General features: G+C 40.2%; 1 protein-coding gene across 2 annotated transcripts in view; it reads right to left on the bottom strand.

Moving 5' to 3' along the window:
* Window positions 1–522: 522 nt before the first annotated feature.
* ANKRD34B (ankyrin repeat domain 34B) overlaps window positions 523–18,179 on the bottom strand; it is an 85,570-nt gene continuing 67,913 nt past the window's right edge. For both annotated transcript variants that reach the window (XM_073679294.1, XM_073679303.1), the window contains one exon: window positions 523–9,540. In XM_073679294.1, the coding sequence (XP_073535395.1) occupies window positions 7,940–9,540 (1,601 nt within the window). In that variant the 3' untranslated portion in view covers window positions 523–7,939. The remainder of the gene's footprint in view (window positions 9,541–18,179) is intronic.

The raw sequence follows: 18,179 nt of genomic DNA, 5'->3' as shown, positions 1-18,179 counted from the left end.
CAGAACCACCTAAAAAAGACATTCTGTGCACATACTATTGCAGAACTGGGGTTCACGGTATGTTTCTGAGTGCTTTTTAGTTTTTTTTTTAGAGCAGAACCACCTAAAAAAGACATTGTGTGCCCATACCATTGCAACGCTAGGGTTCTGGGTATGAATCTAGTGCAACATCTGGTGAAGCTTTTCCCATGTTGATGAGGGTTTCCTCTAAGTACTCTGGTTTTCTCCACACTTGGGGAGGTGAAAACATACCTCTGGGTAAATATCATTACTATGACATTGGCTGTAATGCATTCTAGCTAAGGAAATTAGACTTTGTAAATAGGAAAAAAGGGCTAAGTAAAAAAGGGGCCTTAATACCTTGATGTCGAAAAGAGGGTATCGTTACCGAAAGGGGTTGCCTTAATTTTAATATTTTAATTTGAAAAATTTACTCCCAGCAGCATTTTGCCCAATTTTGCAAACTGAATGAAATTTTGATAATTTTGATCATTGGACAACAAAATACTGTAACTGCCTGCACAATGTGTAAAGTGATTTATTACAATTTGTGTCTATCTGTAAAAGCACAAAATATATCATAAATCCACAAAAAAACTAATGCAATGTAAATTGTAATACATATTACATTTTTAATTAAGTTCTCTTTAAACTTTTTACTAGACAACAGTAGATCGGTCGCTCACACAGTGAGGGCTTAAAGCAGGTATTTGCTTCCCGGATGACTAGCGCAAGGCTCAACAATATTCAAAACAATTTATAAGCGATTAACTATATATACATATAAAAGAACTGTCATTATAGACATAAACCCATTGTTATATATTTTCAGATCCATGGCATTTCAAATTATAACAAAGCCTTTTCATCAGGTCCATATACACTGCTCAAAAAAATAAAGGGAACACTCAAATAATACATCCTAGATCTGAATGAATGAAATATTCTCATTGAATACTTTGTTCTGTACAAAGTTGAATGTGCTGACAACAAAATCACACAAAAATCATCAATGGAAATCAAATTTATTAACCAATTAAGGGCTGGATTTGGTGTCACCCCCAAAATTAAAGTGGAAAAACACACTACAGGCTGATCCAACTTTGATGTAATGTCCTTAAAACAAGTCAAAATGAGGCTCAGTATTTTGTGTGGCCTCCACGTGCCTGTATGACCTCCCTACAAAGCCTGGGCATGCTCCTGATGAAGTTGCGGATGGTCTCCTGTGGGATCTCCTCCCAGACCTGGACTAAAGCTTCCGCCAACTCCTGGACAGTCTGTGGTGCAACGTGACGTTGGTGGATGGAGAGAGACATGATGTCCCAGATGTGCTCAATCGCATTCAGGTCTGGGGATAGGGCGGGCCAGTCCATAGCTTCAATGCCTTCATCTTGAAGGAACTGCTGACACACTCCAGCCACATGAGGTCTGGCATTGTCCTGCATTAGGAGGAACCCAGGGCCAACCGCACCAGCATATGGTCTCAGAAGGGGTCTGAGGATCTCATCTCTGTACCTAATGACAGTCAGGATACCCCTGGTGAGCACATGGGAGGCTGTGCGGCCCTCCAAAGAAATGCCACCCCACACCATTACTGACCCACTGCCAAACCAGTCATGCTGAAGGATGTTGCAGGCAGCAGATCGCTCTCCACGGCGTCTCCAGACTCTCACGTCTGTCACATGTGCTCAGTGTGAACCTGCTTTCATCTGTGAAGAGCACAGGGTGCCAGTGGCGACTTTGCCAATCCTGGTGTTCTGCTGCAAATGCCAAGCGTCCTGCACGGTGTTGGGCTGTGAGCACAACCCCCATCTGTGGACGTCGGGCCCTCATACCACCCTCATGGAGTCGGTTTCTAACCGTTTGTGCAGACACATGGACATTTGTGGCCTGCTGGAGGGCTCTGGCAGTGCTCCTCTTGTTCCTCCTTGCACAAAGGTGGAGGTAGCGGTCCTGTGGCTGGGTTGTTGCCCTCTTACGGCCCCCTCCATGTCTCTTGGTGTACTGGCCTGTCTCCTGGTAGCACCTCCAGCCTCTGGACACTACGCTGACAGACACAGCAAACCTTCTTGCCACAGCTCACATTGATGTGCCATCCTGGATGAGCTGCACTACCTGAGCAACTTCTGTGGGTTGTAGAGTTCGTCTCATGCTACCACGAGTGTGAAAGCACAACCAACATTCTAAAGTGACCAAAACATCAGCATTGGTACTGAGATGTGGTCTGTGGTCCCCACCTGCAGAACCACTCCTTTATTGAGGGTGTCTTGATAATTACCAATAATTTCCATCTATTGTCTATTCCATTTGCACAACAGCATGTGAAATTGATTGTCAATCAGTGTTGCTTCTTAAGTGGACAGTTTGATTTCACAGAAGTTTGATTTACTTGGAGTTATATTCTGTTGTTTAAGTATTCCCTTTATTTTTTTGAGCAGTGTATAAAGCAACTATATAGACTAGTCTAATTGATAAAGCCATATATTGGATCAAATGGGTATAGTTCTTCACCATCTAAAAAACTGCCATCACAAATGCAAATTAAAATACAAAGGGGTTCACAGTCTTCATTTTTGGTTCACCCTGTACATAGCTTCATAGCTTTACTAAAAAGAGCATTGTCCAAAGACTAGAATGAAAGTGTTGACATAGGACACTTTCCACATCATAACAGAACAATTTCCTTGGAGTGCGATTTTATTCCTATATTTTGCTTGACTTCTATATATGGGATGGATCATTCATCATTCATTACCACATAACCCAAACTACGCAAACTATATAGCCCAATAAAATAAAATAGCACAGCATGTCATTTTTTGGTATCAAAAGGCCACAGCTTTACTTAAAATCCCATGACTATAGTAAGTAAGCAGTGATGAATATAGACAATGAACTGATCAATGATTAAACCAAATAATGAAAGCATATAATGCCCAATTCATCATGGAATTGTTGCCAGTTTTCCTTCAAATTCGGGAAAATTATAGAGCAACTTATTTTTAAGACTTTTTGTGTTTTAATGTCAGTCCACCAAAGTGTGCTGAGCTGGGGTGGGACGGGAAGTGACTAAGGCCACTCATCAAATTTATCATAACTTGAGTAAGAAAGTTGCGTAAAGTATGTCAAACGTACGCCAACCCATGGCATACATTTATGTCGGTGTCACACGAAAGTGGAAAGATGCACCAAATTTATTAAAGAGGGACACTTTTCTAAGTGCTTTTTGGCACATCATACTCACCTCAAGTGCCGATTCGGTTGCAGCGGTGTCGGCATTCATTCTCCCATGTGAGGCTGCTTCACCGTCAGCTTCACCGTCCCCGCCTTTGGACGAATCAAACATCAATAAGAAGTCAGGATAGCGGCTGCTCTCTGACTTCCTGTTGATGTTCAATTTATCCGAAGGCGGGGACGGTAACAACCTCACGTGAGACCTGAGAGAACAGTTGCCGACACCACTGGAATGGTGCCAGCACCGGAGATGGGTATAAGTGTTTTTATTTTGACGGGACCAAACACTGAGATTGAGAAGGGGTTGTCCGAGTAGTGGACAACCCCTTTAAGACTGGAGTAAAAAACACCAGTCTTATTGAATCAGGCACTTAGCCAGTAATATTCTTAGTATAAAACCTGTTGGGGCGGTGAATGACAATGGAATTAAGAATAACTATACATTGCTCTGAGTTAAGACTAACATGGTCAATCATTTTTGCAGAGTATTTTTTTCAAAAGGGTTATCCTACCAATAACATTTATTATCTATCTACATGGTAGGTTATAAATGTATGATCACTGAGCGTCTGACCACTAAAACCCCATCTGATCATGTGAATTCAGAATAGAACAATAATGTACATGGGTGAGCTCTATTCACTCATGCCCACTACCACTCCGTCAATGGAGGGACATGGAATCTTTGTTCTAGTGATGTGATTAATGGGGGTCCCAGTGATCACCTTTCCTGTGTATAAGTGATAATTATTTTTTAATTTTCTCAACGCAAGTCTATAAGACTCCGAATTAGGCTAGAGAGCGGTGTTCTGAGTATCTTAGACTTACATTGAGAGAGAAACCACAGCACCACACAGTGATCCAGGGGGTTACAAATGCAGTCACATGGTACCGCAACAGACTGAATCGCTGCTGAAAACGTGAGAAGACGGCTACCAGTGAGTATGTTACCACCTTCATGACACTTACACACATGATACCTAACAAAGACAAATAAAAAAAATCAGTGGAGTGGTGCTTTAAGTTCTGGGATAATCCCTTTAACGAACATCAGAAAGCAGTTAATGGAGACATCTCAGGAAATTTTCTTTTCAATAATCTCTCCTAATTAAGTATGTAATGTAGTGTATATTAAAATACTTACAGGGACTAAGATTTATGTGTGGTCTGGAAGTTGTTTTCTCTATGTAAATCTATGGAACTTTGTTCTCAGTCTGATAGTTTTACATTAGAAAAGTCGCATCGCCCAGAAGGAGAGGACTGGAGTCCTGCTGTAAACCGAAGAAATGGCAATCGTTATGTATTATGTATTTTAATACACTACACTACATTACATATGTAATTTGCAGGGATTAAAAGAAAAATTCCTGAGACATCTTTATTGAGTTAGTGTCATGTCCCCAAACAGTATTAACCAACAGAATATGGGGACAGTCTGCAGGTTAATAGCATTCTAAAGTTGTGCGGCCTCCACATTGAAAGACCGATTACAGGGAGGAAATGAACTTTATTTCTCCTGGTAGCTTTCAGTCATAGAGGCACGGCCGCTGCGGCTTCAGTCAACGCTCAGTACATAGTGAATGGTAACTAAGCACACCCCGGCACTGACTAACAGCTGGCTCAGCAGTACATCAATGCCAGGGCTGCCGTTAACTGTGTACTGAGCGGTGACTGAAGCTGTGCCGGCTGTGCTTCTATGAGTGAAAGCCGAAGGATGCCAGGAGGAATAAAGTTAATTTTCTCTCGGTAGCCGTGTTTTCAGTGTGGGGGCTTTAACCCCATATCTACAGGTTAATAATGTTTTTTGACATGACATGTTTCCTTTAACTTCTCCCTATGTTGCACCATCACCTTTTATTAATTCAATATACTCATTTCAAAAGCTTTTATGCGCATTCTCTTTGTATCCTACACATAAATATAAAAACTCGCACTAGTATAATACTGTGATATCCATCTATAGGCTTTTAGCCACTTACAGACAAATCACTTTGGAACTTGTGCTATTTGGTTCAATAAAAATCTGAACCACTTATGTCGGACAGCATCCAGTGTGGAGCATGTTGTAAAAGAACGATATCACATAACTTGGTGTGACCTGTTTTGTTTGGCCATATATGCTGATTAGCAGATTACCAAGCAGAAAAACGTGCGTTCTAACAATAGCCAAAAGTAGCAGCAATCTGATCTGTTATATTAACTGTGCTCATAAAACACATACTCCATTAAGCCTACACAGCTAAGGAATTGCACTAAGTCTAAGCACTAATATGCTTTACAAAAAGAACTATACAGAAACTGTGCATGGCTAAGCTCTAAAGTGGTAAGCCTAATGACCCTATGTAATACTAATAAAATGAAAACTGACAAGTCAGATCTCAATCAGAAGAATAATAATGCTAATAATACAAGTATGTATCATAAATCAATAAATATTACATTACATAAAAATAGAGCCATAAATTGTATACATATTGTATACACTGTAGAGCAATAAATAAATAAATATTCATTTTATAATTAGAAATACAAAAATGTTCCTCTCTACAGCTGACAATCAACTTTGCATACAATAGATGATCAAAGTTGTCGTGTAGCGACAGAATCAATAAGATTATGTCTTCATTTCATAAATACATGTCTAATAAATAGAAACAAAAAAAACATTTAATCATTAACGGTATGCTTCATATAAAACAGATCTACTGTGTGCAGAAAATTAAGGGATGGCACATGGCACAGGAATTCAAAGAACATCAAAGGAAAATAGTGGATCTCTATTGTCTGGAGTGTTCCTTTAATACAATTTTCCTTCATTGCAAAGTGTTTTTTTTTACTTTTTTATATACACAATGTAAATAGAGAAATTAATTATAAAAATAATACTCATGTGATCATGAAGGTCAATTTGACACATTTTGACCTACCTTTGTGTGTCATTATGTAAGCCTTTCACCATAATTACCTTCTTTTTATAGGATCCTTTTAAAGGATTTACTTCCTTTAACAAAAGTAATTGCGAAGTCCATTACACCTCTGATTTGACAATACAGCCTTATCAAACAAGAACTTCTATTTCATAAGGTTTATAAATAAATAATAGTTTTTTAACTTAGAATCATAAAGCTATACAGTATTTCTTAAGTGTCTTAATAAAATGTTCATTCATATTTGACACTCTGTATCTACATGACATATCAGTTGACTAGCTTTTGTAAAACATTGCATTGCCAAATATATGGGTTTGAGTAGACTACAATGGCGTCTTATAATGAAGCGCAGTAATTTTTCAATAACTGTAGAATGCCTGGTGCACATTTCTCAACAAGCACGCTCTGCAGCAAGCTCGGATCATACATAAATCAGTAATGGATGCAGGAAGATTTTAGCCCCTGCATAATTTTGATTGCAGCTCTGGATTATAATCTAGGCTGTAAATGAGGTTTAGTAAAAGATAAAATATACAATGTATTTACAAAGTGACCCAACTTTTTCTTTATGTATGCTTGTAAAAAGCGAGCATCAAATTATATAAATGAGAACATTCGCTATGAGCTGTAACTTTTCACAATTAAATGATCTTTTCAACAATCTGATGCTGATATGTTAATGATGTATTTGGTATTCAGAACCTTTTATAGTCTTTGACCCTCGCTACTCTCTTTGGTTTTAATAAATTGTCGCACATGTAACTTGGTGATAGAAAAGTACCAATTACGCGTACCACTTATGACGACTGGTCTTTTTTAACTTCACAGCGCTTTGTGTAGCATGAGAAGTTGATCACAAACATGACTGTCATTCTATATATTATTGACCTTAGACTACTAAACTATAAATTTGCCCTTGTGTTGCAAACAGAGGACATTTTATTCTCTTGTATATTCCCATGCAAAAAAAAATATCTGCCTCCAAGAAAGCAGTATGTTCTTCTATCCAATACAAGGCACGGCTGTACCATGTTGGTGCATCAATAATGGTAAACCCTTCCAAAACAAGTTTTGTAACAATATCAGAACATAACACATCACGGTACTTAATACATTTCTAAGCAATAACTTCCAGTGAAACATATATAGTGCATTCTCCGCCATGTTTTCAAAGTAGTAAATGATCACCAACCTTTTGACAATGTTCTTGAGGCTGCTAATTGCCCCATCAATAAAAAAGACATCTTGTTAGGTCACTTAGTTAATTCTGCATGTTCAATCATGGAATAAATATATATTTGTATAAATGAGCCTATGAGTGTATTCAATCTAGAGGTAGAGGTGCTCCATGGATATACCTAGGTAGACATCGATTACCTATAGATCACATAGCATGTAGAAAGCACGTATGATCTCCTTGATCATGAACCTGAACCTTCATGTTCTGAGGCTTCATCCTATGGTTTCCCATGTCCGCTCTCGGTCTCAGTAACCCGAATCTAGCATTTCTCCATAGTTCTTCATTCCTTACAGTCTGCTACACCAATAAAAAAAAAGCCTGCAAATGTAGGGCAGCAATTCATTTATATTGTAGAGAAAACTGTGATTACTGCTAACGACCAAGCATTTTACTGCTTGAATAATTTATCCAGCATAAGCTGAACGGATCTGTTTTCTTTGCAGAAAAGGTCTGAAGCATTTTGTGCAGCAGGTGCTGTCTTGAGAGAGAGAGAGCTGGTAAGATTGTTCTAATGCTTGGGTTTTGATGGCTTCCTCTAGCCAAGAATCTCTTCAAAGTTTACAAGTTGTTTAATCTGTTCTGTGTGCATTGAATGTCTCCGGAGAAGCATTTTCTTGCTTTTTGACTCTTTTGGGAAGAGTGGAGCAGAGGGAACAAAGGGCTTTGTCCCTGGGAAAATAACATTAGATACTTTATTATGGCAACTGATGTCTGGAATAGGTGGATGGGGGTTCACATTCAGTGGTGGAAGAAAACCTGGTCTAGTTTGGCTTATGTGATCTAGAAGTAAAGCCCCAGATCCACGTCTTTCTAGAAGGGCATGGTTCCTTCTACTTAATGCTGTGACGGACACATTTTCTAGAGACTCTCTAGAACCCGACAGCAAGGATAGGGGAGAAAACATCTTCTTTTTTTCCAAAAGAGATTTACTGTCCTCTGTTGTGGCCAAACCATGATTTCTTGTGAGTTGTGAGTCAGAGCTATAATGGTTTGCACCTAAATTTCTTCTTTGAACGATACTCCTTAGGCTCGAAACAGACATTGTGTGCACTGAATCAGGGTCTTGGTCAACAGGCATTTCTGATTTGCTTGGTGGTCCTTCAGGGTAAAGTGTTTGTGAATGTATTTCATCATATGAGAGTTTTCTTGGACCAGATGAGTCGAGTGTTTTTAGAAGATGAGCAGTATCCTTCACATCAATGCTCTGATGTCGAGTGAAATAACGCTTTGAATGTACTAAGCCATTCATTTTAAGGGAGAGCTCTTCCTCAGGGGTTATATCTTGTAGCTCCTCTTGAAGAGATGACACTTTGTGTTGGTGGAGCAGGGATGGAGGAATCTTCAACCAAGGCTCAGAGTGCAGTCTCTGAAGAAGTGGCAACTTTGCTCCAATATGCATTATATGAGTCTTTTTGGTTGGAGAACCTGGCTCAGAAGAACCTTTTAAATCATTAGAAGTATCGGCCTCTTTAAAGTTAAATAGTTCCTTTTCTGCTTCAAAAGCATTTGATATTGGTGTGGGGGAAGTCTTTAGCTCAATTTCAGAAGGAGATGTACATGGGGAAGGAGAATTATGATCAATTCCAGGAGAAGGTGGGACATTTAGATACTGCCTTGTAGTCTGTCTACCTGATGGGGACTTATCAGTTGTAATGATTATAACTTCTTTTCCCTTGGCTTTGCAAGCATTTAGTAAAATCCTTAGAGTTTCCTTGTCCTCTGAATTGACTGCATATACAAGGGCAGAGAATCCAGTGTGGTCTTGTAGACTTGGGTCGGCACCACTCTCTAAAAGCATAGATACAACTTCTGAGCCAGCATTCTCCAAGCAAGCATGCATTAAAGCAGTTTTACCAAATTTATCTTGAATATTAGGATCTGCATTGTTTTCTAGAAGATATTTAATCATTTTAACTTTGCTAACGCTTTGGTGGTCAACATGTTTTGTTTTACAAGCAATCATAAGGGGTGTTTCTCCACGGTCATTACTTTCATTAATATATGCTCCACCTTCCAAGAGAAGTCGCGTAAGACGTAGTCTACTTTGGTATACTGCTTTAATAAGAGAGTTGCCTTCAATTGTAACATCAACACCTTCATCCATTGTTATTAGTATCTCTTCAGTGTCCCCAACAACTGCAGAAAGATCATAAATATGATGTTATTACACTAGGAAACAATAATTGTGATGAGTACAATCTGATTACATAAAATATGAAGCTTGTCACATTGCACACTTGCTTCATTGCATATCAAATTCCTTAGAATATAACTTTAAAAAGTAGGGCCATAAATGTAACCGTTGACAGAAAAAAAAACTAATACTCCCCCTGCATCTGTTCCCCATGGATTTTTATTTGGTCCAGCACATAAGAATGGGGTGAGCAGGCAGGTGCTAGTGAGGTCACCCCCTTTACTTTCTTGCTCGTTATCACTTAGACTGTGCTGACGTCTATTAAAGGCATTAGCATGGTCTTCGACTACTATCCTGCAGATTGACATTAGAGAATCCTCCTGGTATTTGACTTTAGCATGATCTTAATAAATTCAAAAAAAATTCACTATAAGACCAATTTCACATCCAACATAGCCAGGTCAGAGTATGGACCATGATGACTGGACCGGTCACAGTTCTTCTGAAAAGCTGCACCCGTCCCCACAAGACTCTCCATGTACAAAGTCCATAGACAGTGAGCTGCCTATCACAGTAGGGGCGTGTAGGACCAGGGCTCACAAGCTAGTCATAGCAATGATAAGCTACTGGTGCTAAAACAATCATTGTAAGAAAACAAAACCTTGGAGCTTGACAAGAGACTAATCGCTGAAATTTGTGTTTTAACCCCTACAGCACGCTGTCTTCAGATTACATAGCAAAAACCTGATGACCGTTTCCCCTTAAACAGGTTTTCCTGGCTATCAGCAAGTCCAAAATGAAGCACCCCTACTGATTAGCTGTTAACCACTCTAGTGGTGGTCGGCTATAAACAGTCAATGGAGCTGAGCAGCACGGACAAGTTCACCATGTAGTGCCCATTGTGCCCCCCTCTCCGATCTGGTAATTGATGACTTATAAATTTACCTCCATTTTTTATAGGAAATCATACGCTGCACTGCTTACTGTCTAAAATAGTCTCTGTCATGTAATCTCCTTGTATCTATTTCAGACAAGGTTTCTTGAGCTAACCATATATCTTAATATTTACTGTAATCAATACCTCCTACAACACCCACAAGTTGCTTATCTATTTGGCTTTTAATTTGGCTGTCTATTCATTCCTTTCATAGATTACACATGAACATGGGGACAGACTATAATACAAATGTAATGTGCAAGATATCACATATATAGTACATTCCAATATAAAGGCTATATATTAGACTATGCACCCTCTGGTAAAGGAAGCAGGATTTCTGCCCATGCATCCTACTCGCTGTTCACCATCTGAATCAGCTGCCAAAAATAAATATTGTTTTCCACAAAATTCTATGAAATCTGCTGCCAGAATGTCTTAAGACAAAGTCTTGCAAATAGTGAGACACCTGCAGTAAAACAACAGTTGTTAAAGTCACGAATTAAAATTCCTTGGAATTTTCCATACTTAAATCATAAGGCAATCATTTACTATGACAGTGCTATATGGAGGGAGGTGAGCGGGGCAGGAGTATAATCTGAACCCTCCATGTTATAAGAGCTTGCAATGTCCAATTCTCTTTACTAGTAATAAAAAGGCAGAATTACAGGTATAGAAGTAAGATCATACTATTCTGCGAACTAACACGAACTAGTGAGCATGAGCTTGTTTCCAGGAGATGACCCCAACCCCGTTTATTTACATGTTGTTTTAAAGGAGTTTATGAGATTAGAAAAATAAAAAATTGGTTTTATTTCCATTTCCTCACTGTCTATGGGCTATTTCTAGCATTGGAGCTCATGGCCATGATGGGAATAACCCAGAGACTGCCCTATGGACAGAGTGATATTTATTCCGGTAATAAAACAGTCCTTATTTTTAATTTTGCACAACCCCATTAATGATTATTAGTCATACGATTTCTCAAACCATGTGTGTTAAATTAAATGTAAACATAACATTTCTTTCTGTTTTAAGCAAAACAGTCAGCACGTTTTTACATATGAAAATAGTAGGTATAACTGTATAGAAGTGTAGCGCCGACATTTCTGCCTCCTACCCTCATTCCCTGACAGACGCTGATCCCCTTACCGCAGCGGCCCTCAGCCAGAGGGCCCCGCTCCAGTGTCCTCTCTTCACGTTGGCACTTAGCTCAGGGCGCGTGCGCTCCCCTCCTCTTAAAGGGACCACGCGCGCACCGTCCTAAAGTGTCCCTGGTCAATGGCCAGAGGACATTTGCTATTTAAGGCACCTCCTCCAATATGGAGGTGCCTGTGCAACTTAGTTTGTTTGTAACAATCTGTTTAGTTTTCAGGTCCCAGTACATGTGACCGACTGCCTGTCTATCGGCCCTGCCTGCCTGTCTATCAGCCATGTCAGTCTGTGCCTGCCTCCTGTCTCTGGTGGTCAGCTGCCAACCATCCATGGTCAGTACCGGGGTAGCACCTGGTTCACCTTCCTCGTCCCTCCTTGGATCACAGAGTCATTAAGCCACCGTAGATCTAAGGTCGGATTTGGTGAGGCACCTAGTTATGCCCTTTCGGCCTCTGCTTGCACCGCGGCACAGTGGTTCTACCACCTGTCCCATTACAAGAAGATAGTCCCCCTGTGAAAAAGCGAACAGGAAACGTGCGTCGGGTTTGTCCCCTGGGGGGTTGCACTAGCACTTTATTATGGGTAAGTTCCATTAACTATGATCGTTATATGTACGGGCACCTTGCTAGTATATAGTTCAGATGGCAAGTTAGTAATATCTTGAGAATTAGATGATATGAGCCGTACTAGATGCACATGCACCTTATTCTTTTGTGGCTAACATACAGTATATATGTATGGGATTTAAATGAGTAGTGATTTTAGCTACTAGATATATTAAACTATATATATTTTTTCCCTTTCATATCTTGTTATAGATGTTGAGATATGCAATGTAACTGAGAATTTGTTGCCCATATGTCTTTTCCCAAGGTGACACTTTTTCTTCTTTATGTTAACCTCTTTTTTATCATACTAAAAAATCATGTAGTAAGTCTATTTTTGTAATTAATAAAATGATGTTCAATTAAATATACAGGTGAAGTCAGCACTCCATTTTTTTCACTTTATGAGTATCATATGAAAATATTAGGTATAACAGTATTAAAGTATTAATAATAGTATTAAAGCCATATGCAAAATCAGTATGAAAGCGAACTGAGGGTGTGTCTCAGTGTATTAAACTGCTTCAAAATGCATTGACACGCCCTAGTGCACTTCCAGCCTGATTTGCATATATTTGGATTGCTAGATTTCTCATGACTGGCACATCGGATAACTACAAAAAGTTATCTTTTAATCCGAGGACAGGAAATAAAAAAATTAGCCAGAATTACCTATAAGATTAAATGAATATGCAGTTGCAAGTATTCTGTGGCTGTAATACAAACATGTATATTATACAGTATTCAAGCATTAGGCAACATCACTTTGCACACATGTAAAAACTTGATGTTCTTTGCAAACATTTTGATCAAAGTGAATCAACCCATCTGCCAATTACAAGGCAACTCCTCTCTTTGCAACTAGGCTTTAAATGAACTAGGGAAACATAGCAACAAGTTATAATTTGCTTTAATTAAAGGGCATCTTTCAGCAGGATTTTGCTTTGTAATCTGAGAGCAGCATAATATAGGGCACAAGAGCCTGATTGCAATGATGTATCACTTACTGGACTACTTGACTTAGTTTTGATACAATCTTTGCTTTCTCTGGTGTAGCTGTAGCAGTGCTCTGAATGCCGAGCTCTGTATAACCCCGCCCACACCCCTGACTGGCAGATTCCTGTGTACAGTGTATATTATCAGCAAGCTGCCAATCAGTGGTTGGGGCGGGGTTACACAATTTAGCTTGATTGCCGGGCATGTGAGACTTATTCAGGCAGTGAGAATATCTTGCTGATAAAACACTAATTGTATTGAAACTACAACACACAGCCTAGTAAGTGATACATCGCTGGAATCAGGCTCTCTTGCCCTATATTATGCTGCTCTCAGATTAAAGAGCAAAAACCTGCTAACAAATTCCCTTTAATGACAGACTTAGAAAGATAGGTGGATAGAGTAAAAATGCTTAGGAGGAGCCTAAACGAGCAATCAAAATGTTAGAAAAAATACAACAATTTGGAACTTTTTTCTATGGGCTGGGCCAGGTATGATCCATCCCCATTCGTTTTTACAGCTGAACTACTATGTCATACAGAGTTCAAGGACAAGAGTAGATACTGTGCGTGGTAAATCCAAAGCATCCAGAGAGCACAACTTAAAGAACCCTGAGGCTCTCTGGCTTGCAAAATTTAGGAATAAAGAGTAACTGGGGAACAACCAGGCAGTATGGATAGTTGCTGTCATTAGAACATATTATATCAAAGTTTATAAAATGTATGATGAATATAATTAATATCTTATGATATGACAGCTAGTTCCTCCTAGGCTGTAAATAAAATAGTTGAATTGCACTGGTGCAACAATGTAGATGGAATAAGATCCTCAACAGGTTAGTAACACTTAGATTAAATTCACAATTGGTTTCACATTAACATCCATAGCCCACATATACATATCATTAAGTACACTGATAGATGGTAATTAAATTATTAATTTTAATTAGCTCGCACCAAAAGGTTCCAGGAAATATCGTAAGTATTTTCTTCAATAATGAATGTCCAGAACATATCCTGAGTATAATGGTTTTTTTTTACCATTTTTATTCTTTTTTTAACTATTAACTTGGTCACACTATATAAATCCATGCTGGTTGCATGGATTTATATAGTGTGACCAAGTTGTCAAGCACTTTTCCAAGTGATGCTTAAATCGCTTTGAAAAGCACTTGATAACCCGCATGCAGAAATACATGCAGAAACGCTTGACAAATGCATGTAGAATCCGCATGCGTTTTTCCTTCCAGGGAGATGCAGAAAAAATCAGAAGCATTTCTGCGTCGTGGGCACTTAGCCTAATACAGATCGTGATATAAAAAAAAAAAACAATGCCATTTATTTTCTTGTAAATACATGTAATGCAAAAACCTGATTTAAACAATAGGTCATTTCCTGATGATACATTCCTTTCAAATCTTGTATACGATTTGTATAGTTAGGGCAGAGACACACTGCCGTATAACTTGCGCAAGGATCGCATCGCACTGTACGGACTGGCCAGCACCTCTTCTGGTCTGAACATGACAGCATGATGGATTTCTATGCAGCTGTCTAGCTCAGGACAGGAGAGCAGACAGCCAGTACGAGGTTTAAGATGTGATCCTCGCACGAAAAATACGGTAGTCTGTCTCTGCACTTAGGAATATACTCAAGGGTGGTGGTAACACTATCAAATATGTATCTATATACAGTATAAAAATCATCATACTCACAATATATTTATGAGAAAGTGATTAGTGATGAGCGAGAACTACTGTAAAATACTCGGGTGCTCGTTACTCGGGACGAGCAAATCGTAACGCTCGGGTGCTCGACCCAAGTAACGAGCCCAATGTAAGTCAATGGGAAACTCAAACATTTTTCCGGCGACCCCCCGGAGGTCTGGAGGGGGCCTAAAAATTGGTCAAATTGACGGAAACAGTGCTCACATTTTTGCACTTTTGCATGGCTTTCAACTATGAAAAATACATTCACCAGTAAATGTAATTTTAACATTTTACTACTTTATCTGGCCATGTGTTGTGTGAGACATGATCAGACACATCCTGTTTCAAGCAACCCTTCCAATTTATGGATGTCCAGCAAGCGTCCCTCACAATTTATGGATGTCCAGCAGGCGGCCCTCCCAATTTATGGATGGCCAGCAGGCGGCCTCCACTATTTTTAGAGGGCCAGCAGGTGTCTTGGGGACAGATGAGACCAAGATAGAGATTTTTGGTAACGCACATCAGTTATACACTGTGGAAGATATGTATGTGACCAGGATGAACACTCATTTCCAACTGATGATACCTAGCACCTGTCCATATTCTAAATTCAGCTAACAGCGGTATCAATAGGGAATATAATTCTTTTTTTTTTGCAGTATAATACAATAATCCCTAACTAGATGGCTGTAAGACACTATCTCTACTGCTGTAGGTCACCCACACATGAATTGCAGATAAGAGAGGCAATATTGTTCAATAAAAAATAGATATTAACCGGCCCCGAAGGGGTTTTTTCGGTACGTGGCAGCACCAAACTGTAAACGAACGCAAGCAACCCAGCCTGCTTTGATGAATTTCGATCACCGTTAAAAATTATGGATCGGTCAATGAGTGCATGGAAAAAATAAATCAAGTGATGCACTGTGGAAGATATGTATGTGTCCAGAATGAACACTCATTTCCAGCTGATGATACCTGGCACCTGTCCCTAATGTAAATGCAGCTAACAGAGGTAGCAATAGGGAACAGAATATTTTTTTATTTGTTATTTTTGGTTTGGTTGCAGCAGCATAGAGTATAAGGCAATAATCCCAGTCTATATGCTTGTAATATGCTATCCATAGTGCAATAGCTCACCCGTACACGAATTGCAGATAAGAGAGGTAATATTGTAGAATATAGATACAATTTGAATTGGCCTTCCCATTATTAAGGAGTGGGTCTCCTATACTGTTAATGCGTATGAAGTGACTGCAAGGGCTGCATGCAGTGACTGCAAGGACTGCCAAAAATTATGATGCACTCCAATACCCCTTTGAAGAGATGTAGAGGAGAGCCTCGGTAAAAAAAATGTTTTCGTATTATTCAGGAGAGTGTCTCCTATGTATAACCCCCAGGGGAAAAAAAACATTTACCCCCGGGGGGTATACATGAACAATACTGTATAACATACAAAATGTTAGAGGTAGGCCTCTAAAAATAGTTCCTACGGGCATCATAAACACCCTTAAAAAAATAATGTAGGTGTTGCATGATGGTCACCCTGTTGATATGGTGGTGGAGGATGAGGAGAAGGAGAAGGAGGAGAACAACATAAAATAGGCGAAATTCTGAAGTGTATGACCATGTTTAGGTGTGAAGGAGTGCATGGGAATAGACCCACCTCAAAAAAAACACTGGATTTGACTTTATGTTCTGCTGCTATCTTCCGGTGGTGTTGAGAAGTCTGGGACAATCCAGCTCTTGTTCATTTTGATAAGAGTCAGCCTGTCCGGATGACAGGCGGATGCGCCTATCAGTTATAATACCCCTGGCGCTACTAAAAACCTGCTCTGACAAAACACTAGTGGCAGGGCAGGCCAGGACCTCCAAGGCGTAGAGACACAGTTCATGCCACGTGTCCAGCTTGGATACCCAATAGGTGTAAGGCACAAAGGAATCACGGAGGATGCTGGTACAGTCGGCAAGGTACTCCTTCAGCATCTTCCAAAACTTTTCCCTCCTTGTCAGAGTACCCTGCGCCTTAGAGCCAGAGAGCTGGGAGGCTCTGAGAAAACTGTCCCAGACCTTTTTCCCTGGCCTCTGCTGCATCTGGTTTGTGTCTCCCTTGCCTGTACTCCTTAGTTGTTCAACAAACTGTGACCTCTGCCGCCAGCGTTGTCAGATGGGAAATTTTTTAAATAATTCTTCAACAAGGGCCTTCTGGTACTGCCACATTTTATTAGACCTCTCCGCCACAGGATAGAAGAAAGTTCTCCTTGTAGTGTGGGTCTAGAAGATGTGTCTAACCAGTAATTGCTGTTGCCAAAATGCGTACAATGCGAGGGTAAAGGGAAAGACAGCGAAACATAAAGTCAGCCATGTGTGCCAGACTGCCAAAAACCCAGACTTCCTGGTCCTCACCAAGAGGACGACTGTTCATGTTCTCCTCCTCATCCTCGTTCTCCCTCTCCTCAGGCCATCCATGATGAACAGACAGTATGAATGTGGTGTGAGTAGTACAATCTGTAGAGCAGGAAACCAGCTCCTGTTCCTCCTCATCTTCCTTCTCCTCATTATTACCCAATCCGTGTTGAGATGAGATGAGGCTGGGCTGTGTAGCATCACCTGTATAATTACTTGCTCCACCATCTCATCGTGCTCCGCCTGCAATACCTCCTCTTTAATTGTGAGCAGTGAGCGTTTCAGTAGACAGAAAAGAGGGATGGTGACGCTAATTATGGCGTCATCCCCGCTCACCATCTTGGTGGAGTCCTCAAAGTTTTGGAGGACGGCACAGATGTCAGACATCTATGCCCACTCATCACCTCTTATGTGCGGAGGATGACCTGAATACGGACGGGCGTGTTGAAGCTGGTACTCAACAACTGCCATCTGCTGCTCACAAGTCCTTCCCAACAAATGCAACGTTGAGTTCCAACGCGTGGTGACATCGCACACCAGTCGGTGAGCTGGAAGCCACAAATGCTGCTGAAGAACTGCCAGGGTGGCAGAAGCTGTAGCTGACTTTCTGAAATGGGCACACACGCAGCGTACTTTCACAAGCAGCTCAGGCAGATCTGAGTAGGTTTTGAGAAACCGCTGAACCATCAAGTTGAGCACATGGACCAGGTATGGTATGCTTGCAAGGTTGCCAAGCTTCAGAGCCGCCACCAGGTTCCGGTCATTATCAAACACGACCATGCCTGGCTGTAGGTTCAGCGGTGAGAGCCACAGATCTGCCTGCTCTGTTACAGT

Source organism: Phyllobates terribilis, unplaced genomic scaffold (assembly GCF_046119375.1).
Source record: "Phyllobates terribilis strain yellow unplaced genomic scaffold, ASM4611937v1 Scaffold_1__5_contigs__length_1240528914, whole genome shotgun sequence".
NCBI lineage: Eukaryota > Metazoa > Chordata > Amphibia > Anura > Dendrobatidae > Phyllobates > Phyllobates terribilis.
The sequence above is the reverse complement of the archived record's forward strand: the minus strand, read 5'-3'. Positions and strand labels throughout refer to the sequence as shown.